The 23,953-nt window shown below is 40.2% G+C and overlaps 1 protein-coding gene and 1 pseudogene across 1 annotated transcript in view; both read right to left on the bottom strand.

Annotated features, from left to right (window-relative positions):
• Positions 1-5,409: 5,409 nt before the first annotated feature.
• Positions 5,410-8,723, bottom strand: LOC148115556 (uncharacterized; annotated as a pseudogene).
• A 6,276-nt stretch (positions 8,724-14,999) lies between these two features.
• Positions 15,000-23,953, bottom strand: part of SUCLG2 (succinate-CoA ligase GDP-forming subunit beta) — a 257,944-nt gene continuing 248,990 nt past the window's right edge. The window contains exon 11 of the mRNA XM_034440607.3: positions 15,000-16,513. Within this exon, the coding sequence (XP_034296498.1) occupies positions 16,398-16,513 (116 nt within the window). The 3' untranslated portion in view covers positions 15,000-16,397. The remainder of the gene's footprint in view (positions 16,514-23,953) is intronic.

Raw genomic sequence — 23,953 nt, 5'->3', positions numbered from 1 at the left:
CGTCGCAGCTGAAAACAGAGCTCGGAGCCATTTTCCCTGGCTGAGCGCTTGGGCCCCCACAGGCGCTCCTGACACTACTGACGTTGAGCTGGCCATGCTCACCCTGGCCATGCCCAACATGGCCCCCCAAGGTCAAACACAACCCTGATGTGGCCCTCAATGAAATTGAGTTTGACATTCCTACTCTATCTATTCTATATCTTTTTGCAAGTGACTGAGGTGTGCATCTGAATTTTCTGCCTGAGGTGCAAAATAGGGGGGGTAGAACAAGTGCTAAGTATGTTGGCCACCTTGAGTCATTTATAACAATAATCAAGGCAGGATATAAATGAAAACTTCCTAATTAGTCATTTTTTAAAAAAGTAAAAAAAAATGTCTCTTTTAGTTTCTATTTGAAGCAAGGTTTGCTGAGCAGCCTTTCTCCTCCTTTCAGTAATTCTCCCTCCACCATATCAGTGTTGCTTGATAGGCCTTCCATGGAATAATCTTTCCATCCAGGTCATGCATAAAATATCAAATGTATTATAGCAGCGACTTTTCAGCCAAGGTGTCATTCATCTCAAACATTCTGTAAATGAACAACAGGTTTAGTTAGAAGTATTTCCCAAAGAGAGGGCAGACCTAACAGTAATAAAGGAAATGCAATGCATTTCTTTCTGACAACCGGCTCCCAAGCAAGCCATCATTATGGCAGGCTGCTGAGAAATGGCATTCCTACCCTGTCTCTCTGATCCAACTCCATGCTGAAGTGAATAAGATGGAACTTGATTAGCCCTTGGGCAGATTTCACATACATCTTTAGCGCACTGCTGTTATTAAGAATGGGCCGGTTTCCTTTCCTTGACCAGGAATCAAGGAAAGGCTACAAATGGAACAGATGATGGATTGCAGGCCCATTTCCTCCTTAAAGAAAAATATTGATTCATGGTGGTTGTCAAATGGGAACCTGCTTTGATTGGATTCTTGCCCCCCCCTTTTTTTTTTGTTGCTTCAGACTATACATTGGCCCAACCCTTGGTCTTGGTACTTTCCTCCCTGCTAATTTATTTGCTGAAAACTCTGTTTAGGCCAGTCCCAGAAATGTTGAAAGAACATTCCAGAACAGGGAAGGAGAATTTACAGCTCTCTGGTATTGCTGATCCACAACTCCCCGTATACATCACCATAAGCCATATTGGCTGGAGCTGCCACTGCGGCTGCTCCTGGGAATAGTAATTCAGCAACTTCTGGAGGGCACAGATTTCTCAGCCTGTTCAATAATTTTATTTATTCATCGTTGAATTTATATGCCTCCCATCTTGCTGTCCAAAGAGACTCTGGGAAGCTTACGATATAGTAAAAAATAGAGACATAAAAACAATTACAAGCATAAAAACAGATTAAAATGGTAAATTTTAAGAAGGGTGGCATATAAATCAAATTAAATTTTTTTTTTAAAAAAAATGATTAAATCTGAGGTGATAAACCACTGGCTCAGGGAGGAGCAGTGGTGGTGCCTTTCTCTGTCAATGCACCAAACATCTGCAGTCTACAGCTTCTCCTTTGGGGCCCCATGCCTGCCAGCCGAGTTAGTATTTAAGGCCCTTCCTGAAGGCCACAATGGTGGAGGCAAACAGAAAGATGTTCCAAAGGACAGGGGCTATTGCAGAAAAGGCTCTTCTCCTAAACTGCATTAACAGAAGGAAAGAATTAAGATCCTGTGAAGTATTAGTACCACTTTATAATGCCTTGGTTAAAAACATACTTGGAATTTTTGGTCCAGTTTTGGTCACCATTGATATAAAAAGATGTTTGAGACTCTAGAAAGAGTTCAGAGAAGAGCAACAAAGATGGAGATTGGAGGCTAAAACGTATGAAGAACAGTTGCAGGAATTGGGTATGTCTAGTCTAGTGAAAAGAAGGACTAGGGGTGACATGACAGCACTGTTCCAATATCTGAGGGGCTGCCACAAAGAAGAGGGGGATCAACCTACTCTCCAAAGCACATGAAGGCAAGACAAGAATCAATGGATGGAAACTAATCAAGGAGAGATGCAACCTAGAACTAAGGAGACATTTTCTGATAGTGAAAATAAATCAGTGGAATGACTTGCCTTCAGAAGTTGTGGTGCTTCACCACTGGAGATTTTTAAGAAGAGACTGGACAGCCATTTGTCTGAAATTGTATCTCCTGATTCAGCAGAGTGTTGGACTAGAAGACCTTCAAGGTCCCTTCCAATTCTGTTAGTTAATTTTCTAGACCCTGCCAGCCAGCCAGCCAGTCAGCCACCAAGTAAGTAAGTAAGTAAGTAAGTAAGTAAGTAAGTAAGTAAGTAAGTAAGTAAGTAAGTATATACACATACACACACAAAGGACACTGTTCAGATGTACTGGCTTCAAATATCCTACAAAAGTAAGAACATCCAATGTAATAGATGCTACAGTCTTCTCTGGTAACCTCTCCCAACCAAAAGATGGGTTGAACTACAAATTCCAGAACTCCTAGGTAATATGGTTAAAACTAACTAGGAATTCTGGGAATTGTAGCAGACTAACAAGTTTTTTTTCCCCCTTCAACAATCCAACTAGGGAAGATTTTTTGCCATTACATCTTCTAATCCAGGGATGGGAATAGTGTTTTTCTACTCAGAACATTCTTTTTGGAATAATGTGTCAGCAGATAGGATCAATATTACTATGGAAGAATCAGTCTACAGTATTCTCTCTTTTTTCTTTTAAGATCATTATTGTTGGAGAAGTCATTTGAACATACAGAAACCTTAGCAGAACCAGACAGAAATGGAAAATAGCATCTTGGAGGGTTCCTCAGCAAATAAAGTCTAGTGATCTTGACATTTATTGAACTTAATACTATGTTGGAGTTGAATAGTCAGCTTAAATCAGTGGTGAAATCCAAATTTTTTACTACCGGTTCTGTGGGCATGGCTTGGTAGGCATAGTGTGGCTTGGTGGGCGTGGCAGGGGAATGATACTGCAAAATCTCCATTCCCACCCCACTCCAGGGGAAGAATACTGCAAAATCCCCATTCCCACTCCACTCTGGGGCCAGAGGTGGTATTTGCCGGTTCTCCAAACTACTCAAAATTTCCTCAATCAGTTCTCCGAACTGCTCAAAATTTCAGCTACCAGTTCTCCAGAACCTCCAGAACCTGCTGGATTCCACCCTTTGCTTAAATAAATAGATACAGTCCATCTGAACACACTGAAACCCAATGGCTTGCTAAGACAGACTAAACAAGAATGTGTCAAGACCAGGAAAAGGGAGTAGGAATTATCTTAATTTAAAATCATTACCAACCTAAACTCAGTCATTCTCTCTCTCTCCCGCACACACATTCATTCACAGATACACACAGAGCCTACTACTACTTCTACTACTACTACATTACTATCAATATCACTACACCAAGAGATCCATATTTAGGGATGATGATAAAGGGATGGAAAGGAGCTTCAAGATCTCTCTTGCATGTTTCTGTTTGACATTTTCAGCTGGGATTACACTTTCAAAGACCAAACATTCTGGAAAAAAGGAGGAGCAGGAGGGGTTCAAATTCAGTGGGCTTAAAATAATTTCTCCCCCAATATTTCATATTGAGAAAAATAAATTATGACAATTGCTCTTACATTAATCAAAGAAATATATTTCTGACTGGAGTATATATGTCACTATGTAGCAGCCATTTCCAAAAATGATAATGTCCAGCAGTAAACGGCAACTTCAGGAATATTAGATACAGCATCTATATCAGGATATCTAATATTTATGCTGCACTTTTCACTTTCCTTAAGAATCTAGAATCTTAATACTATTATCCTGCTCTCCAGCAGTATTGTGGCAGATATGGAGTCTAATGTAAGAAAAATGGACAAAAAAGAATATATTCTCGGTGAACATTAAATATTTGTGGATATATAGGACTCATACTAAGTCATTTCCTTCCTTGTAGAGAACTTTTCAAATACCTTGTGAGATATTCATTGCTTCTTCATAATCTTTACTTTGCTAACATGCAGCTTCTTTTGCTTGTTCCCTCCTATTGTTAAGCCTAGTCCACATTTCCTGCCTTTCTGGGACATTGCAACTGCTCTTGTTATAATCCCGATTCTTAAATAAATCCACTGCTATTACAATTGCAGGCTAAAACACCAGTCAATCTATTACACGGCATATCACAGTCGGCAAAGAACAGAAAACCTCCAACGTATGTTTCTCCTTTGATACATGTGCTATTTTATACATATTTTCTTTCTGTTTGCCAAGTTTGGACAAGGCTCCCATTGCGAACTGGTAGAAAAGATAAGTAGAACCCATCCCTGGTCCAAATCTTACCGCAAGGATGGCAAATTGCTCTCAGAGCAGATCTAGATTATACTTCTGGAGTTGTGCTGTTTTCCCTATAAAAGTGTCCTAATGAAAAAGAAATAACAATAGCAATAGTATTTAGACTTATATACTGCCCCATAGTGCTTTACAAGCTTCTCTGGGTGGTTTACAATGCATTTGCTTTATTGCCCCCGCCCCCAAATTGGGGTCCTCATTTTACTGACCTTGGAAGGATGGAAAGCTGAGTCAACCTTGAGCCTCATCGTGGATCGAACTCCAGGCTGTGGGCAGAGTTTGCGTACTATACTATTGTCTTGCAACTGCTTTAAGCACTGCGCCACCAGGGCTGTTCAGAGATGCCCACTAACCTAATGGCACAACTTCAAGGAAACTAAAATTTTAGTGAGTGTGCAGGATATTGAACTTCTTTCCTTTGTCAAATTGAAGATGCTCCAGCTGTCAAGCTGGAATTTATAGAAACGAGTAGGATCTGTTTCATTCTGCTTTGCATAGAACTGTTTTTTAAAAGTCAGGAAAAATGGTGTTTATTACAGGGCAGTGAATTTAAGATAAAAAAGGACTGCTTCATGAGTAATTTTCACCCACCTACCTACCACTGTTCACGAAACATTTTTCCTTTTGTTTTCCACCCACTTCCTTGTGAAAGGAAGCTCAAAACCGTTCGAAGGTTACACTGTACTAAATTTGCCTTGAGATGCCAATTTCAACCAGAAAAGGTAGGAAGGAGCTTTGATAATTCTCACTCTTTCCAAAATTGTCCACATCATTTGTTGTTTACCAAATGAGTTCACTGTTCCTGTCTTTTTGGGGGGGGAGTGAGGGGGAGGTCTGCATCGCCAGCCCAGAAATTATACTCCCTTTCACAAATTTTAAGAGAGTTTAGCCATAGGTATCTATTGGGGAGGTCAAGGGATGCACACAATGAAATGTGTTTTCCTATCATGAAGCAAACTCCCCCCATTTATATTATGATGATGATGATGATGACAGTATACACAGCAAACAAGATGACCATGTTGAATTTCGTATCTCAAATCACTAGTCGAACACTTCCCAAGCATTTAGGACTGTGTGATGTATCGGCGGATTATGCGAGCAGATCCCAGTAAGGGATCTGACTACAGCTGACCAATGGTGATCTTGTCAGCGCCAATTGTTTTTAAGTGCTTGCCTAGGTCAAGTACCTAGGCAAGCACTTGTGTGCCAAGTACCATTGGAACCACCTGCACTGGTTTATGCCAGAATCTCTGCAGTTCGAGTCTCAAGTCCTGATATCTGGTGACTTTTTCAAGTTGTTTCTCATCGATTCTGCTGTCACCAGGTATGGCAATGTCGACAATCCACACCTTTTTCTTCTCCACAATTGTGATATCCAGGGTATTGTGTTCCAAAACATTGTCAGTCTGTATTCGGAAGTCCCACAGTAGTTTTGCATGCTCATTTTCAACCACTTTTTCAGGCTTATGATCCCACCAGTTCTTTGCTACAGGCAGATGGTAGTTGTGACACAAGTTCCAGTGGACCATCTAAGCGACTGTGTTATGATGTTGTTTGTAGTCAGTCTGAACTATTGTCTTGCAACTGCTTAGTATATGATCAATGGTTTCATCTGCTTCTTTGCAGAGTCTGCATTTGGGGTCATCAGCAGATTTTTCTATTCTGGCTTTGATTACATTCGTTCTGATGGCCTGTTCCTGGGCTGCAAGAATCAAGCTTTCTGTCTCTTTCTTCAGTGTTCCGTTGGTCAGCCATAACCAGGTCTTTTCCTTATCTACTTTTCCCTGGATCTTCTCAAGGAACTGTCCATGCAGTGCTTTGTTACATCAGCTGTCAGCCCGAGTTTGCATCGCTGTTTTCCTATATTGAGTCTTGGTTTGCTGCACTTTGAGCAGCTTCCTCTTGTTGACCTCCAGAATTATTATTATTATTATCTCTTTTATTCATTAAACATGAAACTCAGTCAACTGAACATTTAAAAATGTAACTCAAATATCATTGACTGGTGTTGATGGTGGATATGGGTTGCTGCCAGCATCCTAGATATCAACCAATATCTTCTTAAGATGTATGATGTTCCGAGTAGTGCAGTCTTTTGCAGATCCACTGGTGCTACAGCAGGAAGTTGAAATTTCTTGAAGTGTTTTGTAAAATTCTTGGACATGATACCAAGTGCCCCGATGACAATGGGTATCACTATTACATGTTTCACCCATAGCTATGTAGTTTCGATGGCCAGGTCACAATGTTTCATAATTTTTTCCAGTTCTTTTTCTTCAACTCTGGCATCTCCTGGTACATCAATATCAATAAACTGTACGCTTCAGCCCTCGACAACTGTGATATCTGGCATGTTGTGTTATCATCATCATCATCATCATCATCATCATCATCAATTTACATTTCTTATGACCACCCAGTACAGCAGACTCTGAAGTGACACATCAAGGAACAGAGTGCGCATCATCATAGTGCAACATTTATTTCATCATTTTGATGCAAACATTGGAACCTGCAGACAGTTCTAGGTTTATCCTATAGTGCCTCCTGAGCTTTACATCAGCCAGTATTCCAGCTGATATGTATACAGCAAAGGTGAATTGGAAGAGTAGTTGACATATCAAGTTTTGTAATTAACTAAAACAAATATGCTCTTCCATAGAACTTCAATCCTGTAGATCTACTTCAATTGTTAGAGTAGAGCCTTTCTTCAGTCTTCTTCTGGGCCATTTGGGTGGCTTTTGGTTGTTGCATGACTTGTAGCTACAGAGCCTTTTTGATAGCCTCAGCCACTGAGCCATTCATGAGCTCAATGTCTATGGAGACTCTCAGTCATTCAGGTCATGGTTGTTTTCAAGAGGCAACTTTCTTGTTTTTCTTCGAAGACATTTTGCTTCTCATCCAAGAAGCTTCTTCAGCTCTTACTGGATGGTGGGGAATGGAAGGATTTATATTCCTTGCAGACAGCTGGTCATTTGCATTCTTTTAGAGAGTCGTTGAGGCCACTGGGAGCTTTATCTGTGTCCTCAGGGTCACCTGAGTACAGTGGTGGGATTCAAATAATTTAACAATCGGTTTGCCCAGGGTCAGGTTGGCTGTCATGGGAAGCATAGCCCACCCCCGTCCTCATATGTGGGAAGATCCTCCCGTGACGGCCAACCTGACCCTGGGTGAACCAGTTGTTAAAGTTCCACCATTTGTCAAAAGGCTGTTTCCGAGGGTGCTTCCGGATGCAGCTCCTTTAAGAGGTGAAGTTTCCAAGGAATGAGGAGGGAGGTTTACCATAGAGACAAGGAGTTGATCCTCCCGAGAGCTCATGTGGGAAGGTGAAGAATTACAGGGAAGTGGAGGGAGGGACTTCTCCTCTCCCTGCGGAGCTGTGTGCAGGGGGTGTTGGTCAGTCTGCGGGCAAAAGTGAGAGGGGGAAGGAATTAAGTTGGCAGCACAATCAAAGCTGTGCCCAATGTAGGAGAGACTGTGGGGATAGTTTGGCCAGGCAAATTATTACATCGCCTACTATCAAAGTGGAGCCAGGGTGCTGCTCTGCACTGCAATGCAGAAACAGGCAACAGAGTGGCCAGCATGAGGCAAGAAGGAGGGAAGCGGCCTTCTCCTTTCCTTGTGCAGGCCACTCTGTTGCCCATTTCTCCGTTGCAGAGCAGCACAGCACCCAAGATCCACTTTGATATTTTAATTTAAGAACCAGTTCGCCTGAACCGGGGCGAACCGGTTGAATCCCACCACTGTCTGAGTAGTACAAATGGGTGGGGAGCCTTTTTGGAACTGCTGAAAGGACTGTGTTGTAAACTGGCGATAGATGATGCCATATCCCTCCCCCTCTGTTGAGAGAGGGCTGTTTAATTTTGACATAGATGGCCCTGAGGACACAGATAAACCTCTGGTTCAGATCTGATCATCGCAGTACATTGTGATATGCCTTCAAGTAAGTGTTGACTGACTCCTGCAATTTTCTTGACAGCATTTTCAGAAGTGGTTTGCCATTGTCTGCTTCCAAGGGACTGGCCCAAGGTTGACTTCATACCTAAGGTGAGATAGTCTCTTGATTTCTAACCTCTACACCAAATTGTCCCTCAACTATTTGGAAAAGACTCTTGTTCCTTGGCCATCTTCCTTGTGTTTACCAATTGCTAATTCTGGTTTTGTTTTCATGGTTATTGGTTAGGTTTCAAGCTTCATCCAATTATTTCCATAAAATCAGTACTGTGTAAGACTGTGTCAGGGTTAAAATTAAGGTCTGGTGCAAACCACAGATCAGGAAGCTTTCCTTTTTTTTTTTCCTCCAAAAAATAGGTTACTCTTAATGTGTTCAACCTATTATATATACATCCTGGAACATGTATTTAACATTTACCTTCATTCACTATTATATCTAATTTACCTACTTAACTGTGCCTAGTAATGTATTTATAAGTGGCAATACTGAACAAGGATACAACTTTTCCCCCCTTCCCCTCTCGAGTGTTGTTGACTGCCTGCTTTTCCTAGCAATAAATACAGGAAACACACAATCCCCTCCCCCATCCACTCCTCTCCTTTAAGAACTGGGAAATCTGTTCCTTTTACTCAGAGTTAATGGTCTTTCAACTTACACTTATCCTTCTATACTCCTCTACTCTCCAACCCTTAGACTTCAGAAAGTCCTGCTGAAGGTTGAAACAGGCTGGTAATTGCCGCCTGTTTTCAGAATTGCTTCTCCACCTCTCAGTCCTTATCAGTTTGTAGGAGGGAGGGAAACAATTACTTGGCTGTAGCTGGTCTGCGTCTTTGGAAGGCGGGTGAAGTTGCTTGATTCTGCTACTCCTTCCTTAGCTGACTTAGCTTCAAAGTGCCATTGCTCACTCCACCAAACTGTTGATGTTCGGTTTTGCCTCCTCTTCACACCATATTTTTCCTTTCAACTCTCCAAATTAATATCCTTTCTTTCTTCCATCGATACCCACGGCCTGTGCCTTCAGTGTTTCCCTTTTCTCTCTCTACAACATAGGTGTACTCACACTTAAGCCTCAGGGAACACAAAACCACAAAGAAGGAAATCTCATATCAGCAGTCAGAAGTCCTTCTTTTCATAAAGGCTCTTCATGTTCTCTGAACCCTTTTTGCCCACCATACTTCCTTTTACAAGAGGTAATTTATCATCAGTCTCAGGTAGTCTGATTTGTATGTTGTGATACAACTCAGAAACTTTGCTCCATTGGTTTTAGAGACTTCTATTGAAATTTATACTGCTTTGGAATAATAAAAAAAAAAAAATCCCAAACTTTTTGGCTTGAATTTATTGGAACAGATGGATGTCTACTATTAGGCATCACTTGCTACGATTATTCTTAATGTTTAATAGCGGTATAATTGGAAGAAATGGTGATGTATGTTCCAATAAAATGCTTTCATCAACTGTTTTAATTGTCAGATCCTGTAACTACAGCATAAAGCATTTTGTTCTGCTGATTGACATTTGACAGGCAGAAAAGCCAATCCATTCTGTTCATCTCCATTTGTAGCTTGAACAGGCAGAAAGGTTCAAATCGGTGCACAATTTCCACTTGCACAAAGGATGCAAAAGGACTGATTTATATTAGACGGAAAGCTACAGGGCACTGAAAGGGTTTAGAGGCACGGGGGCGGGGTGGGGTGGGGGTTAGGACCAAGGTGAGGAACACAAGTACATAATTGCATGCCTTTGGGGCAACGGTGATGCTCTGTTTCTTGGACTGCCACTCTCTTCCTGCCTATGTTTGTTATTCCAGACTCTCAAAAGGCCATAGGAATTTGGTCACAGAAGAAACGTTAATCTTACTATTCTCAGGAGGGCATTTTGAAGTTAAGGGACTGCCTAGGGAAGAACCTTCTCTTTCAAGAAAGCACCATGTTGTGTTAGTCTGTGAAACATTACTAATGGAAAAATCTACACACACACACACACACTCCATCCCACATCCCTCTATTGGCAAACAACTGAGCATTCCTAGCTATAGCAATTAGAAGTGCACTATGTTGCTGTGGCATTACTTGGCATTAGGCTCCACTGGGCTCTACCTCTTTGCTAGCTTTGACTAGCCACGCCCTGTAGCCGTGGGATGGTTTCACTTTTACTATGAAGTCCAAATGAAACCTCTTCAAGAAATCGTCCCATCTGTGGAATGGAAGATGCTTTGGAGGAATGGTAGAAATTAGGGGTGGTATTCACTTACCTTCGCTACCGGTTCGCAAATGTGAGCGTGCACGCCTCCTCCACGCATGCGCAGAAGGTCAAAAATGGGGCGTGATGACATCCGGGCGGGTGGGTGGACCCTCCCGCTGCCGGCGCTACCGGATCGCGCGATCCGGATAGAGCCGGCTGAATTTCACCACTGGTAGAAAGGACAAAGGCAGAACGAGCTTTTCAGGAAAAGCTTAAGAAGTCTGTGGAAGATTTTGTATTTGGCTCAATCCGAGAAAGATTGAGTAGCTATGAGTATTAGGAGCCATTCAATTTGGAGAATTTCTGCCTTTAACTTGGGATGGGGTAACATTCTCCCAAACAGAACCAATGCACAATTTGGGAGTCCTCTTAGACTCATGGTTCTGGATTGAAGAACAAGTCACAGCCATAGTCAAGAGGACCTTTACTCAACTCTATCTTGGGTGCCAATTGTAGAGCATCTTCTTCAGTCACTCACACCCCAAGTACCTCCCAATTGGACTGTTACAGCATACTTTACATGGGGCTACCCTTGAAGACCATCTGGAAGCTACAATTCATCCAGAATTCAGCAGTGTGATCTAATGGTGACAAGGAATAACCTTAATGAACAGGAGGAAGAGTTGCAACCAAGACGGTATTCAACTTGCCCTTCAAGGCAGAATAGATTTAAGAAACCAAAGTTTGAAATGTTAACATTATTTTTATTATAAGGTTAGAGTAACAGAATTTTGGGGGTCTAAATGTCCTTCCCTTCACCCCCTCTTTATCTTTGGGAGAACTAAGGGGATCATTTCTGAAATACTTTCACAAATTACTGTATTTTTCGGAGTAAAAAACGCTCTGGACTATAAGACGCACCTATCTTTTTTGGTGAGGAAAATAAGAAAAAGAAATCTGCCTCTGTCTCCCAGCAATTTTGCCTCGTTGCAGCAAACAGCAAATAGCCTGCTTTATTTTCATTTTCGTTTTCAGCATAGCTTGATTAGCAAAAGAAAAAAAAAAACTGCTCCCATCAATTTACCTCCTTGCAGCAAGCAGCAGGGGCCCGTGCAAAACAGCTCAGAGCAAAACATCTGAGAGTCGGGAGGCAGATCCAATCAACTTGTGCTAATTAGGCTGTGCCGAAGCTGAAACGGGCTGTTTCTTCTTGCTGCTTGCTGCAAGGAGGTAAACTGCTGGAAGGCAGAGGCCAAAGGGAGGGGGCCAGTGGGTGGGCGGGGCTACATTCGGTGTATAAGACACACCTAAATTTTCACCCCCTTTTATGGGGGGAAAAAGGTGCATCTTATACTCTGAAACATACGGTACATTTCTGCCCTGGACTCAAAATTAATTTTGACTGTTGCCTTGGTTGTGGCCTTTCCTCATGTTCTTCAGGTTTTTTTCTCCTTCCCAATACATGAGGGTAGTTAGGCACATACCACAGTTCACCCTGGCAGCATGGCTTTCAGAACTGCACTGCTTGCTACAGGCTTCCAGGCCCGATTCAAGGTGCTTATCATTATGTTACAGGGCTGGACTACTCTGATTATCTGCCTATCTCATGAGATCCAAGAGACTTGAGCTGCCTCCATAAAACAATGGAATGCTGGTGGTGTGCCTTCTCCATCATAGCACCTGCCCTTTGGACCTCATTTCTCTAGAGATTCAGATGGCCCCAAACCTGGTGACCTTAAATAAGACTTTAAAACTTGTTTTTTCTCCCCCCTCTAAGCACTGGGTTAGGATGTTGGATGAGGCTGTTTGGAAAATGCTTTATGGAATAGAGATTTGACCCATTATATTGCATTGTTGTGTTTCTTTTATAGTTATTGTCATTTTGTGTGCTGGGCAGCCATACAAGTGGCTTAAATGCTAAATAAATGCACAGTGGCCAAAAGCAAACCAGCCACACAGTGGTGGCTTAACAGTCTGTGTGAGCCAAGTCAAATTGCCTGCTTTGGTTGTTCGGTTTATTGCTTAGCCACTTCTTGGATGTATAGCGTACAACGACAGAATGGTTGCCTCTGCCTCGCATCCTCCTCCACTCGCAGAGTTTGCACAAACCTATTTTAGGTGGCAAAAAGCCCTCTGAGTTGTCCTGTCCCTGAAGTGTTTACAGACACTTTGTCACTGTCAACCTTTTCCTGCGATGACCTGTTTATGCTCTGCCGGCGCTCTGAAGAATCAGCTTAGGAAATGTCAAGTATCCTGCCAAAAAAAAATCCCACTGTGTTATCTTCCTAAGCGGCAGCAGCTCATTCACAGAATAACCTATTTTTCGTCAACAGCTGGCCACATTAGCTTCCCAAACAAATTAGTCTTGATTTCAAGAGAAATTTAGCATACCTCCTCTCCGTCAGTAAAACTGTGCTGGATAGTGAGAGTAAGAAAAACTTTAATTAAGCCTGTCTCTGTGATAAGGGTGTTGAGCCAGTGTAAAAGAAGCGGCCCTTTACAGTCTCAGAAGGATTCCTTGGCTGGGCTCAGAAATAACACGAAAAGCTACCTTCTTTTGAGCCAAACCCTCAGGCTTCACTGGAAAATTGCAGGTAGGAGGATTGCCCAGCCGTGCCTGGAGATATTAGGGTGAAACTCTTGGCAATGAAGAGTTAAGATCAATAGCAAGCTAGTCAATGTTTTAAGAAGTGGCTGTGCCAAACCGATAGTTGCTAGGTGATTGGTGCACTAAATGTAGTAGCTTAGCTCTGCTCTTAACTGACTCACAAAATTTCAGAATTTTAACAATTCGGCTTTGTGAGCCTGTATGAGCCAATTGCAAAACACCTCTAGCTATAGTGAAAGGAAAGGGGGGGGGGGCATGTAGATTCCTGGTAAAATAGGACGGAGCATTTATTGGTTCCCCACCTTGGGAGATTAACTTGGTACAGGTAGTATCCAGCTTATAATAGTCCATTTAGTGAATGTTCGAAGTTACAACGGCACTGAAAAGAGTGACTTATGACCATTTTTCACTCGCTCACAACCATTGCAGCATCCCCATGGTCACGTGATCAAAATTCAGTTGCTCGGCAACTGACTCTTATTTATGATGGTTGCAATGTCCCAGGATCATGTGATCATGTTTTGAGATCTTCTGAAAAGCAAAGTCAGTCGGGCAAACAAGATCCAGTCATGTCCATTCTCCAAGATAAAGTTTAAACTGCCATCCATCACCTCCTCACAAGATATATTGTGATAATAAATGAGATGGGAACTCTGTGTGTGTGTGTGTGTGTGTGTGTGTGTGTGTGCGCGTGTGTGCGCAGTTAATATTTCGGGTTTCTTCCCGTGTAATTGTGAACATATCCCTAAAAGGCTAGAAGCGATGTTTCGACAGAATCTCATCTGCCATCATCAGGCTTATGTGAGGGGTCTTACTGCAAAAGACCCCTCACATAAGCCTGATGATGGCAGATGAGATTCTGTCGAAACGTCGCTTCTACCCTTTTAGGGATATGTTCACAATTACACGGGAAGAAACCTGAAATATTAACTGTACACACATATATACCCGTGAAAACTTACATAGACAAATATATATATATATATATATATACACACATATACAAAATTTATATTTTGCTGATAAAGAAATAAAGGGAGATTAGTATAGATCTATTTCAAGCTATTTAGCTCTCATCAGTTAGCCATACCCTTACTCGGATAACTTGAAATAGATCTATACTAGTCTTCCTTTATTTCTTTATCAGCAAGATATAAATTTGGTATAAAATGGTTTGTCGTGATTGCGACTGCTTGAGGGTTCCTGGATTGGAGCTGAAAGGTGAAAGGGAAGCAGTATGCTCCCTCCCATATTGGGGCAGACCAGGTACTTTGATAGGAACACACAAACACACATGTATATGTATGTAAATATACATCTATGCACTTAGATAAAAGTGTTAATCATTAGCAAAATACAACCTGATACTTGATTGCACTGATTTTTACTCCTTTAAATCCCAAATCAATTGGCTCTATACACAGTAACTAAATTATTATATTATCATAGAAAGAGCACACAATTTCAGCTTTGTCTCTTTGCCATATTTCTTGGGTGGCATACGAAGTGAGGAACACAGTGATAAAAGAAAGTTGTCAACAGAAGATACAGCAAAGAATAAATTTAAATAGGTAAAAAGTATAATGTTTTCTTTTTTCATTTGTTTAACTGGCTTCACTTAATTTAGTTTTAAGACTTGTGTGGAGAACGAATCATGTTTTAGATCATATTTATGCAGAAATATTGAAAATTCAAAAGAGTTCACAAACTTTTATATAACCCGCACCTGCTTTTATAGGATTTTTATGATAGGAAGAATATTGTGTATGACATGAATATTTTTATTTACTTAACAGTTGATGGAATGACTATGTTCATGGGACTTTTAAAACAATTCTCAAAAATGGCTTTCATTGATAGCCATTAGTGACCATTAGTAAAAATAATGACAGCATTGATCAGCACAATTCAAATGTGTATTCCCAGGGGAAATTTATTAATAGTGTTTAATTGTAGTAAACCAAAAAATATTCATATTCTTTACTATTAAAAAATCACATAAATTCTTGGCTTGTCAGTTGAATAACATTGTTTATAACCCTACTTCTGATTTCAACAAGTATCTTGAATTTCAAAACTCCATTGTTAATTAAACACTTTAATGTGGTTATTGAATTAATTTGATAGCCTTTGCACTTTGTGAATACATATTTCCCAAACATCAAAGGCACAATCAAGCAAAAGTTAAAGCACTTGGAAATCCACTTTACTTCAGTATGAAGATGTTGCAGTTGGTGAACATTTGCACTGAAATTCACAGAATATAAAAGCGCTTAGGTGGGATCACTCCTCAATTTATTTTTCATATTCTTTCTGATGACAGCAGGTTCCCTGATAGTTTTGACTATTATCAATTCTGATTAATAACATTAGAATAACAGCACAAATACCTTAAGGAATCACCCTGCTAGATTTCTTCATGATAAGGCTATTTTAAGCTACTATACATATTGATTTCTAAAGACAGTGAATATTAATAGGATGCATATGTTCACGGATACCGCCAAATGTGACATTAGGGTGTGTAATTCTCCTTCAGTACTTAAAGCATTCACATGTGAATTTATAGGACAATAAAAAATGACTCTTTCACAGAACTACAATTTTGAATGTTCTTCTAATACATTGGATATCAATCATTGCATTTTATAATAAGTTTGACATGATGGTGGTAGAAATCTAATTACATTCATTTATTTCCAATTATGTAATATAAAGATGCTCTAGCCCTAATTGGAAAATGTTATTAAATATTATTTGGAATTCAGAGAGCTACGGGAGGCACAGTGGAAGCTTCTGGCATGCCTGAATTAGACGTTATGATTGTTTGTATTTCAAATATCAGGTTCCCAAGCCACATCATACCCCTAATTTTGGAAGTTCTCCACATGATATGGAAAAGGCATCTCCCTTCTAAACTTTGATATCGCCCTAGTAGTTCCTTAGAGCTTGAGAACAATCCCCAACCAAGGGCCAACGGCGATCAAATATCCTTTTTTCACATTAAGGATGCATCAAAGCATCTTAGAAAAATTGAGAGTCACAAGCAATTAACACCTAAAAAGAGAAACCCTAAATGACAACTGACAGTAGTTACTCATATTTGCTTGTAGAACATCCAGTCCCAATATTGAAAAATAAAGGCTTCTGTGTAATAAATGAAATTCCAAGTTTGCTTTTCACCCACTGAATATTTTGCAGTTTGTGATTAACAGGACACTTAAGCCAAATCTCGGTGCTCGTGGCTGGTTAAAATCATGTCTTCAATGGCAGCTCGGGAATGTCATCTCTGGTGTCATTTCTCTTTATTTCTTTGTCACGCAAGCCACTGCTTTCTTAGCAGCATCTTCAAGGTCACTTGCAGAAGTAATGGGAAGTCCACTTTCGTTCAGAATGCGCTGGGCTTCGTGAACATTTGTTCCTGAGGGGAAAAAGGAGGGAAAAAAAAGTTAACTCCTATTTCCTTCTAGTTTTTAATAAAGGGGAATATTTGTAGCTTGGGGCCGAAAGGAGGGGTCCTTGGTGCTCTCTGAGTTTAGTTGTTTTCTTGCAGATGTCTCATTATCCAAACTCAGGGTGCTGCTGCTGATGTTACCTAATTTGGCTCATGAAATGTCTGCAAGAAAACAATCAAACTCAGGGAGCACCAAGGAGCCCTCATTTCTGATTTTTTCGAAAGCCATAAGAGGAACAAGAGCCTTGGTACTACAGTGGTTTAAAGCACCCTGTTATTAACACAGCTGCCTGCAATTTACTGCTGGTTCGAATCTCTCCAAGGCTCAAGGTTGACTCAGCCTTCCATCCTTTCTAAGGTAGGTGAAATGAGGACCCAGTTTGTGGGGGCAATAAGCTGACTTTGTATAAATATACAAAAGTATGAAGGCTATTGCTGTACGCACTGTAAGCCGCCCTGAGTCTCCGGAGAAGGGCGGCATATAAATCAAATGAAAAAAAAAAACAAAACTTGAAGGTACAGGTACAGTACAATAAAGATCAAGCACATTTCTATATGGTGGCCCCATAAAAAAGACATAACAATATTGAAACCATTTCTAGTTGTATGAAACGTGTAGGTCTGTTGGATTTTGACTCTAGGCCATTAAAGCAGGGGTGAAATCCAGCAGGTTCTGACAGGTTCTGGAGAACCGGTAGCGGAAATTTTGAGTAGTTCGGAGAACCGGTAGCGGAAATTTTGAGTAGTTCGGAGAACTGGCACATACCGCCTCTGGCTAGCCCCAGGAGTGGGGAGGGAATGGGGATTCTGCAGTATCCTTCCCCTGGAGTGGGGTGGGAATGAAGATTTTGCAGTATCCTTCCCCTGCCACGCCCACCAAGTCACACCATGCCCCCCAAGCCACGCCCACAGAACCGGTAGTAAAAAAAATTGGATTTCACCACTGCATTAAAGTACACGTCCAGCTTTTTCTTTGCAATGCCTCCTCCTGTGTTTAAATTTTGCACTGCATCTAGAATCTGCTAGGTGCAGGATAACCACTGTAAAATACAGTATTGATCTCCTATGGATCCAGAAGGCAATGACAACCATTTGGCTAACTTAATACTGAGTCATTTAACTTACTTCAACTGTATATTAATAGATAAATAGCTCTTCATGAAATGTTTCAACAGAATAAATTACACAGCACAGGATCAGACAAGGAATATTAGCAAAGACGTAAGATATAGATCAAGTTTCCCCCCTCCTCCATAATACAAATTACTCTGGTCGAGATTATAAATAGCCTACCATGATTTATTTTTGTGTCCATTTATCAGAATAAAGAAGAAAGCTAACACCAGAAAACTAAATCAAAATATACATTGCATAAAAAACATACAGGCTCTGGTGTGTTCTTACAACATGAATATGAACAGAAGCCTTAACACCTATTGAATTATCTGTTCTCAAAGGCAAAGATCTCTGCTAGGTCTACTACTAGAGATGGGTGGTTTCTCCATCGTAGAACAGTTGCTTTCTATGTAGAAGGTCCTGCATCTCTAAATAAGGTTGGGAAAAGTCAGGGCTGCCCTCGGAAGCATTTGCTGCACTGGTGAAATCCAAATTTTTTTACTACCAGTTCTGTGGGCTTGGCTTGGTGGGCGTGACAGGGGAAGGATACTGCAAAATCCCCATTTCCTCCCCACTCCTGGGGGAAGGATACTACAAAATCCCCATTCCCATTCCACTCCTGGGGGAAGGATACTGCAAAATCCCCATTCCCTCCCCACTCCTGGGAGAAGGATATTGCAAAATCTCCATTTCCACCCCAGTCTGGGGCCAGCCAGAGGTGGTATTTGCCGGTTCTCGAAACTACTCAAAATTTCTGCTACCGGTTCTCCGAACTGCTCAAAATTTCCACTACCGGTTCTCTAGAACTTCTCAGAACCTGGTGGATTTCACCCGATTTGCTGCCAGGAAATGAACCAACAAGATGATACTCCTTCGTCACCATTCCACATGCGGGAGTAAACATTTGTCAGGTCAACACTGGTGATGGGACTCTGTCCTTCTCCGAATCTGACAGGATGAGCTACTTCAAAAGCTGAAGAACCCGCTGAGCGGGACAAACCGTTCAGTCCTCAACTGAGAAGAACAGAAAGGAGCTGCTGCAGTTACTCTGAGCACTTGTTGTCAGAAGCAGTTATCTTAATCTTTCTACTGCCAGGGCTGATTCTGAGAAGGACCTTTCACGGAATAAAACCAGACAAGGCAACACTGTGATTCACTACAAGGCAATTTCTTTTACTCTAGCCTTCTCTGACATGTCCAGTATATGCTTCAACCCAGTGGTGAAATCCAAATTTTTTTTACTACCCGTTCTATGGGCATGGTGGGCATGGCATGGCTTGGTGGGCATGGCAGGGGAAGATACTGCAAAATCTCCATTCCCACCCCACTCCAGGGGAAGGATATTGCAAAATCTCCATTCCCACCCCACTCTAGGGCCAGCCAGAGGTGGTATTTGCCAGTTCTCCAAACTACTCAAAATTTCTGCTACTGGTTCTCCGAACTGCTCAAAATTTTCACTTCCGGTTCTCCAGAACCTGTCAGAACCTGCTGGATTTCACCCCTGCTTCAACCCTGTGCAAGAAGTTCACTCAAGGTATCTTCTGAATCAGCCAAGACAAGATAAGCAAGAGATTATTCAGACTGTAAATTCGGTTGCAGGGCAATATATTTCGCTTAGGAGGGGGAAAAGATACAAGCTTTTAAAAGTTTTTACGTTACAGCCTTATGCATGTTTACCTAACTGCAAGCCTCTCCCTCTTTTTCTTTTTGTCTTTAAACAAAGAGGGATTTTGTTCTGAATAAATATGCATAGGCCTGTACCGTCAGAGATCTAGAAGTGGACACAGACATCAAGCCCAGTCAGTGTTAAGACTTGTAGCCTACAAAGAAAGAAAGGAAGGGAGAAAGGAAGAAGTCATAAATTAAGAGAGACGTTTCAGGGTTAGTGGGTGCTACACCGTGTCAGGCTCCTATACAAGGCACATGCATGACCAAATCAGAAAAGATTAATTAAAAAAAAAATGACTAAGCTGTGCTTGCATCCTGCAGTTCTTTGTTCATTAATACTGAATAAAAGACAGGCCCAGTTGAAATGTTCTGACAGAAATGCTCACGCAGATTTACTTCCTCCCCAGAAGTCTCTCTCTCCCCTCTGTTTTGATGCTGATTGGGCACTTCGTGACACTAATGGCATCCTTCCCTTGGTAGCAGAAAGTATAATGTGCATAACCAATGGCTGTCAACTTTCAAGATCATCTCTTCTCACTATGCTCTGGCAGGTTTAACCATGAACAATGAATGCCAATAAGGAGGACCCACAATACTATTAAAAAACTGCTCCCAGGGGTAGAAATCTCAGCCCCTGAAATATTCACACATGTATTGTGATTTTGACAGGGGAAAAAAAAAGCCAACAGCCACATCCTGCCCACCTGAAGCGCTGAAATGTTTAACAAAATCAGCCAGATCTTCTGTTCTGCCTGACAGGTGTAAGTATTTCTACTTATAAATCAAAATGGCAGGCACCTTAGAATTACAACAAGCAGCAAAGGCGTTTGAGGAATTGTAATGCTAATTAAAAGGCTTCATAATGTCTCAGCTGACGTCCACGAAGTATGATTAATAAAGCTAAGTATTACCTAGTAGAAGGTATTTGTTACCTTGCATAGTGTTTTGTGAATAGTCTGTTTGGTCAGTATTCCTGCAGCAATTTTAAAAACAGATCACTTCATATCTCTGGAAAGGAGTGTGTCAGTGTGTGTGTATATCAGTGGTGGGTTGCCGCTGGTTCACTCTAGATCGGGCAAACCGGTAGCGGCGGCAGTGGGAGGTTCCACCCACCTACCCGCGTATGCGTAGAAGTGTCACGCGCGCAGGTGCGCCCGCAAGCAAACCAGTAGGAAACAAAATTAAAACCCACTACTGGTGTGTATGTGTAGGTGTATACATGAGTGTTTGTGCACACAATTTGGGAAAAAAGAAAGAGGAAGCTAACTTGTAATTCTGCAGCACTGGCAAGACTGGAACGACAATCTTCCTGATTCACAGCTCAGTCTCTCAAGCAGAATATTACATTGACTTTAACTTTGGATATCATTTCAAAATAATTGGTCCTAGGCCTTAAGATTGAAATTTCAATCCTTGCTGGTCTCTTTTAGCACTCGAGTTTTGATGAGCAACATATCTCCACTGTAGATGGTCAATAGTTATGATCTTCATTTTACTATATATAGGGTTGCCAGGTCTGCTTCCAAAAAATAGTGGACAAGCGGGGGGGGGGGGGGGGGGGTTAAGTAGTAAAAAAAATAAAAAAAACCTTACAATTAAATTACATATTTTCTTACAAACATTTTAACACACCATTTTAGGTCAGTCGACACAAGCTACAATACATTTTAAAAATGTGAACTGTACATAATTTTATAATATATTTTTATTTTAATCTCATCATTAATTTTTTCAGAGAATCGAGTTCAATGGATATTCGATCTTTGTCTCATTCTAACTTATGAAAAAAAAAGACAAAACGTGATTCTCCTATCCTTATTCTCTTAGACTGTACAGCTTTAGATTACGTACCATTTCATCCTAAAGCTTTTGAATAAAAAAAATGTCCATTATTTTGTGAAAAAAAAATAGTGAACATAATGTGAAAAAAGTGGACTGTCCGCTCAAATAGTGGACACCTGACAACCCTATTTCTGAACTGTGATGTAAAAGGGAGAGGTCATAAGAAATGCTTTACTTTTAAGGTATCAGTCAGTATTTGAATGACTTTTAAGTTTGCCTTTCTATCTGCTCTTCTATCCATCTATCTTATGTCTCTGCATACACATACTGCTTTTCTCTATGAATGTAAATATTTCAGTTATTAGCTTCCTTGTTTAATAGAAGAAAACACAGTTAAAACAGCTTCATACATATTGACATAATACACAGTCTTCAGAGTTCTGAAACTCACTCAAATAAAACTGCTTTGAAAGATACTTTTTAAACCTGAAGAACCATAAGGAGAAAAGCCTCTAAGTATGCTAAGAGAGGCATCACTTGAATTCTCTTTCTTTTCCCCAGGAAAGTAGATGAGAAATGAGATGTTTTCAGGGGAAGGAGGAGATAAAACTACCTTTCTCAGAGAGGTAACATGACGTTTGTAGATAACCATTAAGAAGAACATGTTATTGCTATCCAGAAAGATATCAAGGTGTGTTCATTATGTGATAAGAAGAAGTCTGGCAAGATCTTTTCTTTGTATTGCACAGAACAGTGATTTTTAACATCAAAACTCACAATTTCACAATCCCAGCAGCATGTGAAATCTGTCTCAATTGTAAGCATATGAGTATATAAAAAAATTTGGATTCAGTGTGTACGAAATAAGAAACTATAAGCAACTATATCACTGAAATGCACTTTGTACTATAATTGCTGTTAATCATCTCCTACTTCTACCTCAGGATAAGTTGGGCTTCTGCTTCTTTTCCAAATCATACCGCTTTATTTGTGCCACTTTATGTGGCAATAAAGCCTCTTGAAGCTCTGACACACCACATAAGCTCATAAAAAAGGTGACAGAACATTGACAAAGTCATTTGTGTGGGACCTATGGCTAAGAAACAGTGTCCAGTAAAAAGAGATCATTATTTCATTGGTATAAAAATTGAGGATGATGAATCTGTATCCATGTTTACTATGTTATTTCCAACATTAGTTTTTTTTTAAGGTATTAACTTTGGTATGATGAACTGGCATTCTAGGGAGTGATCTATACTGTACATCTCCGTCATCTCTCTCTTTCTCTCTCTCTCTTTCTGTTCAAAATACACAGGCAAAGTATGAAAAATGATCAATTACTTAGTTGGAAAACTGGACTATTTGTATTGACAGTAGTTCCCAAGACGAACAACAAACTAACAAACTCTAGTGCTGCTTAGTGCTAATCATTACTGTTCTATATTTATACACATACTAGAGGCTCAAGGCAACTTCTCAAAGGCAAACTTAATTTTGACCTAATTCCCCTTTCCTTTGCCACTAGAAAATAATGAACCTTATCTCACTGTTTAATAATTTGTGCTGCTTCAGCTTTTTTAATTGGAGATAATACTAAATGCGGATACAAGAACGTTAAGTCATTCTAAAAATGATTGTGTGCTCTCATCAATATCCCAGGTCATTTTCAAAGAATGTGATGATCAAATATAATCGGGTTTTTTCACAGGTAATGTATTAAAAAGACAACATGCTGAGCTGGTTAAAATCCCCAACGGGCACCAAGATTGTTTTAGTTTGGTGGAAGTGTCAAGCTTTCTTTAAATGTCAAAAGAGAGATACCTTGTTTTCCTGTTTTTGATATTGCCTTACCAAACCCTTATCAATGTTTAATTACTCAATTAAATTAAATTTATATGCCACCCACATCACTACCCAAAGCAACTCTGGGCAGCTGACAATATAATATCCATGAGAAACACTAGAAATGAAAAGAAAATCAGCTACAATCTACAAAATTATTTGTTGCTTTGGCAACTGTAGGTAGATATGTAGGTAGGTAGGTAGGTAGGAAGGAAGGAAGGAAGGAAGGAAGGAAGGAAGGAAGGAAGGAAAAGGAAGGAAGGAAGGAAGGAAACCATTATTAGTGTTCTGAGTTTTAAAAAATGTTTGAAGAACATATTCATAGGTAGACACAATATTTATATAGGCGTTACAAGGGGCTCTGCTACAGCAAAATATTAAGAATTAAGATCCAAGCTACATATAGTTGGTTTCAGATTTCTATAGTGCGGTTCAAAAATGATCAAAAGACCAAGAAGACAAGTTCCCCCAAAATAGCTATGTTTTTATCCAATCAATTTTAATTACTATTTTTCTTATTATAGGAAATACTTTCACAATAGTTATCAGTGATTTCTGCAAAAAATGTTCATCAAAGGCATAAAGGTGAATAAAATTCATTGCATAGAATAAAAGAAGTCCTACACAAGAGAGAGAAAGAAAAAAGATTGATATCATGATGCATTGAGCATCATGAACAAGAATGATTAGTTCAATAATATCAATGGTGCTCATCCTTACAAATAAATAAAAATTAAATATTATTTCTGAAATAAAAGGAAACAAAAGATACTGTACACATTTGCATTTGTTAAAACATAATGTTAAAGCCATAAAAAACTTCAGTATTTTTTTTAATGTTTTGCAAAGGGTCATTGTTTGGAATCTGTGATCAAAAGCTGTGATTTTAATAAACTGAGCTTCCTTTGATATTTGAAGTGCCAGAAATCTTTAAAAAAAGGTTGCAGCCTATTTAACAGCGAAGTCTAAAAAAATAGGAGTTAAGGATTTTTTTTCCCT

This window comes from Pantherophis guttatus, chromosome 2 (assembly GCF_059756535.1).
Source record: "Pantherophis guttatus breed Tessera chromosome 2, ASM5975653v1, whole genome shotgun sequence".
In the NCBI taxonomy this organism is placed as follows: Eukaryota; Metazoa; Chordata; class Lepidosauria; order Squamata; family Colubridae; genus Pantherophis; species Pantherophis guttatus.
Note: the sequence above shows the minus strand (reverse complement) of the source record. Positions and strands in the feature narration are given on the sequence as shown.